At 39.7% G+C, this 9,758-nt stretch overlaps 1 protein-coding gene across 1 annotated transcript in view; it reads right to left on the bottom strand.

Annotated features, from left to right (window-relative positions):
- The window catches only part of LOC107094450 (transmembrane protein 178B), a gene marked incomplete at its 5' end in the record, with an annotated part of 10,156 nt that continues 398 nt past the window's right edge, over nucleotides 1-9,758 (bottom strand). Inside the window, 2 exons of the mRNA XM_015390040.1 lie at nucleotides 1-2,173; nucleotides 6,598-6,735. Of these exons, the coding sequence (XP_015245526.1) occupies nucleotides 1,923-2,173; nucleotides 6,598-6,735 (389 nt within the window). The remainder of the gene's footprint in view (nucleotides 2,174-6,597; nucleotides 6,736-9,758) is intronic.

Raw genomic sequence — 9,758 nt, 5'->3', positions numbered from 1 at the left:
AGCCATTAGAGTACCGTAGATTCAATTCCAATGTCAGAAAAAGCGTTGAGTTTCAGGCTTTATACAGAAGCCCAATAAAACTGTGTTTTTATTTAGAGAGCAAATAGAAATGAATGGGGGTTGTTAAGCTTCTTTCTTAGCCTGAAATGCCCCATACCTGTCTATGTCTCTGAAAGGGGGGGTTGTTAAAGGAAATTGTTGGTCTGGCTGAATAGGGGAGGTCTTCTGTTCCCCTGTAAAGGGGTTGGGGTTGCGATGATAGCCCGTTCCTCCGTTTTAATTGTTTCATTTGGTTTTCGAAGCAAAAACCAGGCCTTGTATGTCCACTCTATAAAGCCTCAACACTTTTTCTAACATTTGAACTGAAAAAGCTTCCTGGATGGAAAGAGAAACGTCTTCCAACCTGGAAACAAAGTCCAGTGGATTCATTTTTTAAAACTTTTTTGGCATGTGCAATTTAGCGCTCCTTTTTCAGGTTCTTTAAGGATCAGGCCCAAAGGGTTTTCAAATGCTTACTTCCATTTATTAATTAAACATGTAAACCTTAAATGAGAACTTCAACACTTGTCTTTTTCACAAGTATGGTTCAAGCATTTAATATTATAAAACAATGATTCCATTCATGGCTCTGTTTTCTAGAGTAGATGGTCGATTACTCCTACTACGTCTTGTTTTTCTTAAAGACAGGATGCTGCTTGTTTGAGCTTTATTACAGAACACATTAAACCAGTTACTGTCTTAAGACAAGCTCCTGCCGACCCGTAATGTTTACAATACTGTCCACGCTAAGGTGTTAAGTAATCAATGAGGACAAGACTGTTGAAGGTTTTACAGATATGCAACATTTTTCTTCTGGGTCTATGATAATATGGACTGTGATATTAGCTGGGAATGAAAGAACAGCTCTAAAAGTGTGCTGACATTATATATGGAATACTTCCCTCATAGGTAAAAGAAAAGCAGACAAGTTAACAGTTGATAGTCAACACCATGAGGAAAAAAATACATTTTGCTTGGAAGATAGAAGATTTTCACTCTAAGGACAGCAAAAAAAAAAAAAACAATACAGCAATAACGAATATGTTAGTGTTGGGGGGGTTACACTTACCTGATTTCTGTATGCATTTATTAATGAAAATAGTTTTCCTAAAGAGACAGCAAAGCTTTATTCTCTGTAACAACCTTGCCGTAGCACATAGGTTTGAAAAGCAGAGGAGCATTGCTCTGAAAGTAAACCATCTGTTCACCACATGGGGGATTCCATGAAACTGAAATAAAAACCTAATGTACAAAATATTTAACAGGATCACTGTCTAGAATGGGATGTACCTATTCAGATTAAAAGCAATCCATAATAAAAATGTCTGGAATATTCTGTACAATAATTTGCAACAGTGGAAGTCATGTCTTCACCTTCCTTAGCCATCTAACTGTATGGAGCACAAAGGCAGTCACAGCAATGCTGATAACCCTGAAACCGTTAAATCCAGTTTGTATGAGATGGATCTGAGGTCAATTTAATGCTTTCCTTCATTTTTAGCTGCTGATTGGTTTGAGATCTGCAGCTATTTGTCTCACCGGTGCAGAGAAGGAATCCCTGGGAAATGATTATCGTTTATGTTTAGGGTTACCGTGCAACTTTCAAAGGTTTATTCCTTTACTTTCTCCTAAAATCTGCTTTCCATCCACTGTCAAAAGTTTGCTTTTAAACAGCAAATCATATTTTTTCATTTTTTAAGATAATATCTACTAAGTTCTTTTTTTTATTGTGTGGTCAAGATAACAGATTATCAAGATATCCATTCAAACATACACACAATATAAAAATATGAAATCAGAACAGAGATGAGTAGATAGATGAGTTGGCCGGACAGTTTGTCCATTTTTTATGACTGTAGTCGGTCTGTCCACAGTCGCCACCTTTAGCAGACGGTGCCGTTCTCTTGCCGAGCTTTGGGGTGGGTGGATCTGGGTATTGGCTGGACCGAGGGAGCCAGGGTGCAGAAGAATCCCGCGATAAGGGTGAGGCCAAGCCCCCCCCAGGCGCAGAACATTGACCACCCATAGCCATGGCCGATGTCATCAGGAAGGCCATACAAGTAGCGTGGGTAACGGGAGAGCTCAAAGTTAATGCCAGCCACGCAGGTACAGAGGGAGATAATGCAGAAGGTTCCTGGAACAACAGAAGACGAACAAAAGTTGATGTTTAGCACAGTTATTGAATGTCATCGCTGTTAATGATCCATTATTTTTACATTCCTGTCATCTCTGTATACCGTATGCAGAGGCAGAGCCGGCTGGCGAGGGATGGAACACTTAATTGCAGCTGGAGTTTCTAAGCGTTACATATTAAATATATTTAAGTAAATGCTACACACAAAAGACATTCAACTTGTAAAGTTAATAAACAATGCAAAAATAATAAAATAAATCTAAGGTACTATATATGCTACATTTGAAAATAAAAAACTACTTCCCATTAGCCCCCATAGGTTGTTTTTGCTATTTAGGTAGCAGCACAACCAGTGTGAGTTTGTAAGGAGGAGAGTGGACTAATACATTAGATGAGGACCATAGCTTGACCAATGGGCTGCTATAGAAAGCTTTGGCAAACTTTTTAAACAGAGTAACTTCAGCAAACTTTGCTAAGAGGTGGAGAATAATGGAGACCAAAGGATCATTTTCATTTTAGAACGTCATACACAGGCTTCAGGACACGAATTAACAGTAGAAAAGGTTCAAAATGTGAATTTAGCATAAACTGGGACCTGTTTGGTGAAAGTGTTTATTGATGGATAAATGACTAAATGTAGCATGAAAACCTGTTGATTTCTGCAACACATGCCCATCTCTTGCACGTGCCACTTTTCTTTGCATGCCTCTTTGCTCTGGTGAACTGTAAAGTGCCTTGAGATGACAAAGCAATTTAATGCCACTTATTCTGATGCTCAGTGCCATAGTAATGTTTCTCTGGAAAGCTGGTTTACATGGGAAATGGCTTTCAGTGTTCAAAGAAGTCAGAAAGCTTTTAAAATCTCGTCTAACCCTTTTAAGACTAATACAGCTTGAATGGTTTAGAAATCATTAATCTGGGTTCAACCTGGACACTTTGTTAGTTATTTTGGTTTTCTCTCTGTAGATCTTATGCTTTTAGATATATTTTTACTTTTTTTAATCTCGTCAAGCCTAATAATAAAGCCTGGTTGTTACTAGTTCAACTTAACTGAGCCTCAAAAAACTTTTAACGATCCCAGCTAATTTCTGATTTAACCACAGAAGATTATCTGATAGTAATAAGCCAAACCTTATTGTCCTTAGTAACAAAACCTCCAATTTATGAGAAGTCTGCCTTTTTGTGTTTGACTTGCCATATGGATTCTAAACTTAAAAAGCTCAATCGATACATTTATGATATGGACTATGGAGTGTGCTTTATGCAGATAATAATATTTAAAGGTGCAAGTGGCATTAGAAGGCCTTAGCAGCTCAGCACCGCTCGGCCTGCTGCGACCATGGAAGCCGCGCACCCCCGCCTCCGTGCTTCTTCCCAGAAAGCCGACAAGTTCCACACTTCACCACTAATTGGTACTATGATTACAGCATATCGGGACTTTGGTCAGAAAAGGTTAAACACCATTTAAAAGACAAAAAGTGGTCCTGTGAAGTAAGGAAGCTGAGGCGGAAGCATTTTCTTGCACGAAATAATTTATTTAATGCCCTTTGGAAAGAGAGAGATAGAGGTCTCTCTGACTGAGGCACCTGACACTCTCACATTCCCCCAGGGGAACAGACCCCTGGGGGAATGTGAGTGTTCAAGTGTTTCTCACACTTGAACATTTGGTTATTCCCAAGAAAAAAGACTTCAATTCATCAAGGACCTAAATTTTAGCCAGATAAACATTCAGAACAGCTCTCTCGTTCACGGCATGAAGGAGGCTGTGTGAACTCATTCTTATTAGGGGTGGGTATTGCCAAAGAAGTCATGATTCGATTCAAATCACGGTTCACATGACACGATGCGATTCTATCACGATGCATCTTGAAATATTGCGATGCATCGTGATGCATTGTGATATTTTCATCGAACATTGTTAGAAAAAAATAGAGCCATTACCAGTGGCTGACTGGCTGCGTATGATCTGGATAGTGTTTTCAATTGATACATTGATACAACTGAATTCATACATAGCTGTATTTATGGAAACAACTTTTGGAGGTACTGCCATGAAAAAAAATACTGGACAAAAATATTACTATTACAGGAGTGGACACACTAACAAAAAGTACTTAGGATTTATAAAACTTGAACAAAATAAGGATAATCAGTGCCGTTTACATGGCCTCAGTGGTCCTTTAAACCAATGAAACCAAAACATTCAAATGTATATTTCCCCTTTTGCAAATTACGTGCATCATATCAAATCTGTTTTTAAAGCCAAAATGCATCCAAACATCTGACTTGAAATGTGATGGAGCCGGGCAAATTTTCTCAGTCTCCTCCGTGTTTTGTTTACGAATGACTCGTAGGGATGGACATGGCGCCCATTAACAGCGTAGAGAAGCCTGGCTTCCTTCACAGGCTGAAAGTGTGTGATCAAAAATGTGAGCCGCCGAGTCGAAACACGACAAGCTGTCTCTGAAAAGTTAGATTCTGCTTTGTTTCTTGCAACAACTACAGTCCTTTCGTCCAGTCGATCCGTTCAGCCGTACGTGAGTTTAGTTGCATTATTTCGACATGAACTGGACTCCCAGCAGCAGCTGCTTACAAACCAGCTACTTCCCAGAAGATCAATAAGGTATTAGCTGTTCCATACATTACATATTTCAGCAAATCAAGCTGTTTTTCTTGCACTTGTACTGAATATATAGGTGTATATTTTTTACCAATAAAAAATCAGTACAATTATTGTTGGGTGAACATCTGTGTTACTTGCACAAGATTTATGATATGCATATTTAAGTTTAATTTATTTTTACAATACGTTTATTGTTGGCTGAACATTTGTTACTTTGCAACTGAATAGAGTAAACCTATTTTAAAATACAAGCATGTAGCTTTTAAATACTTCAAATTAAATCAATTAAAATAGTAATCGTCCAAGATGGCTAAAAAAACTGAGATGTTATTTTTTTAGCCATATTGCCCAGTCCTAGGCTGATGATACTCAGCTAGCTATAGCTGTCTATGAATCCTGATGAAACTAACACATTACAAAGAGCAGGGGTCACTAATTAAAAATCAGTGTGGGCCGGAAAAATAAAATTAACAACCACTAAAGGGCCGAGATATTATAATCCATTACTTTAAAAAGCATTTAACACTGAAATAAAATGCAGGCGTTTTTTTTTTTGCATCCATGTGAAACACTGACTTTTTAAGTTAAAAAAATAAGTGTGTTTTGACATAGAGCACAAATATCTTTCACAGTTCGGTAAGTAGACAATTTCCTGACTTTTAATCCTTTATCTTTCTTCCTTGTTTTCTGTCTTAATGTTGGCAGTGGGCTTTATGCTGCCCTGCAAGGCTTTAAACCTGGGTTTAAATGGAGACTAAGCCATTCTAAAGCACATATCAAGGAGCTCATTTTGAGCCTGGATCCAGATTTATTGTTGATTCTGTTCATGGTGGAGAATCCTGCTTCACAGCAGCAGGTTGAGCCAAACATCCTCTAAATGTTCAGGGTCATCTTTGAGCACCATTTCACTTTTCTTTCACCAGTTCACCGCAGTTCTTCCAGCTGTCCACACTTTCTCTGCACTTTCTCTGCTTTACCGTATTAACAGGAGAAGAAGAGCAAGTGAAGTTAGACACTGTCATCGGACAACATGCGGTAATTAATTTGTAAATGTTTTAAATCAGGTTGGGTCCTGATCAGCCAGCAGGTGGGTCCAGATCCGGACCCTGGTATAGTATACTCTATGACAGAGAGTAAGGTGTGAAAATATTAGCCCCACTTGAACTTTTCCACCTTTTTGTCACATTTCAGGTTTCAAATATAAAGATATAAAAGTGTCATTTTTAGAATAAACAAGTGGGACACAATCAAGAAGTGGAGTAAAATGTATGTGATATGCTAACATTTTTTAAAATGAAAATCTGAAAAGTGTGGGGTGCAAAATTAACCGGCTCCTTTACTTTTCCTAAACTTGGATCAATGGATCTAATGCTGTAACAGGATAGCCTATACAAACTCTATAGACTTTATACCTTTCCTAATTTTATTTTATATCGAATTAAATACTGTAAAGCTGACCTCACTTTTCACACTTCATAGTTTATTTCTGACCCTAATTCCTTTCCAAATACCTTACCCTAATTTAATACTCCAACCATAATCTCATATTTATTGACTTACCATGATAGTCTAATCATAACCGTAAAGTCAGTTGACTTCTTGCCTAAACCTAATTCAATATATTCAATATATCTAAAAATGACGTCCTATTTCTAAGCCTATTTCTAAATCGTATTTTAACCAAGTATTATCTGAATTATCTACAGCTAAAAATAGTTTAAAGCAAAAAACTTAAAAGGACAGAGAGGCTTGGAGCTGGTTAGATGACTGTGATAGCGTTGTGTGTTTGTTTTCAACTCACCTCCCATGAGGAAAAGGAGGCCAGCCACATACTGCATGAGACCTCTTTCCCAGCAACAGCCGAGCAATCCAATAATCCAGCCAAACAAAATGATAGCCACGGCCATGCCCATAAAACCAGCAGTCATTCGCCTCAGGTCTGCAGAGGAACAGAAGGGAAAAGTACCTTTTTGGTTTAACAGAGATTCGCAAAAAGTGCTGCAGCATAGAGACAGTCGGACACACATGCAGATGATGAGCAGTCAGAGCTGAGTTCATTGGAGTCCTTCTGAACTGAACATTTATGACAGCATTCAATTTAACTACACATATGCTGCTGAATGTTTCTGAGCATGGAATTGGTAATACACCTGACATAAAACAGCCGTCTGATTTGGGCTACTGTGCTGATGGAATCTGCACCAGGATATACTTCTCAATCTTCTTCAATGTTTTATAAAATGGACGGTTTTAGTGCTATAGTGTTTAGAGAATTCCCCATTATTTCAATGTGATATTTAATATTATACCTATGTTCTGGGCCGCTGGAAGTAATTTGGAACAGAGGATGCTGTGAAATTTGTTTCTGGAAAAAAGTCCTATGAGCCTATAGGCCTATTCAAAATAAAATAAATAAATAGATTGAGATTCACTACTTTACTGTCATATACACTTCAGCGCCTGCAACCAGTGTCTGTAACACACAGACATCATCAGTTCTCAGGTGAATATATGCGCTATTAGCTTTTATGTATTTTTTTTACTGTTTTTAAGTCTGCAATTGAAATTGTCTAGAGAGCTGTTCTAATTTCTTTTTGTTTACACTTGTGTATTCAAAATGACAAAATAAATCTGTATAAGTCTAAGTCTAGAAGCAGGAGAGTAAATGGCAAAGCAGGGCAGGATGTCTTTGTGACTGTGAGCAGGAGAGAAAGATGCTGAGCTTGTTCCTGAACTGATCATGTTGAACAATGTCTTCAATTCATTGGCTCTGTCCAGACTTTATCTCTTGTGATCCTTGGTTTATTATTTGGGAAGCAGTTCACTGTTCTGGTAGGGATGGTGTTATCTACACAGAAGTTTATGTAGTCAGTCAAACACTCAGTCATTGCACTGATGTCCGATCCATGTGGCTGACACAGAGCATCCCAGTCTGTAGCTTCAAAATGACCTTGTAGGGCTTCTTCAGCCTTCTTTGACCATCTTCACTGAGACAACATGAACCAAGCTTGATTGTATTGATGGAACAAGGCTGATTAAAGATTCAGAAATGTTCATCCACTGTGTCATGATCTTGGCACTGATGATTGGCTTAATGGTTCGTTCTATTCACCTGCCTAGCTCCACCCAGTTTCTCATTATCGTTTATCTCATCCACCTGTTCCTGCCTCTCTTTACGTTTCTTGCCCCCAGTCATCAGTGCCAGAATATTTGAGTCTTTGGTGAGAGTTCCCTAGCGTACCATGTGTGTTCTTCTGATTGCCTGATCCTAACTAGTTTCTACCTTTGGACCTCCGAGCCTGCCTGTCCCTGTTCTGATCTGTTTGCCTGAGCTGTCCTGACCTGGATCTGTCTCCTGACTTTGAATTGGATTTCCCTTCAGTACCTCTTCGGATCTCTGAGCTTCTGGCCTGGACTCTTGTTTACCTCATCAACATTGGCTTTGGCTTTGCCTTCTTGAAAGTCCTGCTGTCCCTCATCTGCTTGCTTCTGCCAGTTCAGCAGCCTTCTTGCCTTTGGCTCCTGATACTCTGGGCGGCATCCGCTGAGTGCTGTGGAAAATCATTTGGTTGGGCTCCACTCCTTTCTCTGGGCTCTGACTGAACTTAAAACCAGGTTAGTGACTGACACGCTCGTAAACATCTACTGTCAGATTTGCCTGGTCACTAACCTGAGTTTTCCCCCTACAGAGATTTCAGCCTGCTAGCTGCTGAATAACAGATTTGGCTTGTTGTCAATGAATGCTATTGTAAATCACGTCAGTCTGTCTGCCTGAAATTCTGGGTCCAAAGTTCTGAGTCCTGACAGAACAATCTGGCCAAAAAACAATCGGCAGACAGACAGTGGCGCTAGGGCATTGAAAAACGCATTTCTCGATGTGAATCAGGTATGCGAGAAATCCAAATCCATTTGCGCAATCAGGCTACTCCTGCTCCCACGCTACCCCCCACTTTAGCTCCTATGTCTACGTCACCTGTTGCTAGGTCAATTTGTCCCGAGTATTTTAGGGGCGACTCAGAACATTGTCTAGCTTTCTCAGTGTGAGATTCCTTTTGAGCTTTAGCCCTCCGCATTTCCCTCTGATAGGACTAAGATGGCTTATTCAATATCACTATTTGCTGGAAAGGTGAAGCTGTGGGGAACATCTGAATGGCAAAACAATCCTAGCCTGTGTAACTTATACAATGACTTTTCAAGAGTTTTCTGCCCAGTTCTTCCCAGTAAGGAGGCGTCAAGAGGACTCCTTTCTTTAAGACAAAGAAATCGGACTGTGCTGAAGTATATTATCGAAATCCATCTGCTAGTGTCAGAGAGTGCCTGGAACAAGGATCTCTCATGGATGTGTTTATCACTGGAGTGAACGAAAGGATAAAGGAAGAACTCTCCACCCGTGACTACCCTCAGTCTCTAAAGCATCTAGAGGATCTTTGCCTCCTCGAATGGCACAGGCCCCCGAAAGGAAGGTTTTATTCTCTGTCAGCTCCAGAATCACAAGCCATTGAAAAAGAGGTACCGAAGGAAAAACCGGGAAGCAGGTCCAGGTTCAGTAAACAGGCAGAATCCAGCAGGAGTCTGAAGAAAGGTCAGGCAAACAGATCAGAATGGGAACAGGCAGGCTCAGATGTCCAAAGGCAGAATGGGTCAGGATCAGGCAATCAGAAACATTCAGGTACACTAGAGAACTCACACCAAGGGCTAGAATACTGTGGACCTGATGGCTGGTTGAAGGCTGACACCATCTAGTCATCTAGTCCTGGTGACTTATTGTGATTCAGTCTCTCTAGTCTCCTCTTCACTTGACCTCTACACAGGTGGAAATGATTAGGGAGCAACACCACCTTCTGATTTGATTGAGGACAAATGCATTAAAGAAGGAGGCTCCATGGAGGTGGAAGACTAAACATTTGAGGTGTAAATAATAAAAAAATAAGATTAGAAGAAAACATCTCTCTGGCTTTGGGT

This window comes from Cyprinodon variegatus, unplaced genomic scaffold, assembly GCF_000732505.1.
Source record: "Cyprinodon variegatus isolate N-32 unplaced genomic scaffold, C_variegatus-1.0 Scaffold483, whole genome shotgun sequence".
Classification (NCBI taxonomy): Eukaryota; Metazoa; Chordata; class Actinopteri; order Cyprinodontiformes; family Cyprinodontidae; genus Cyprinodon; species Cyprinodon variegatus.
Note: the sequence above shows the minus strand (reverse complement) of the source record. Positions and strands in the feature narration are given on the sequence as shown.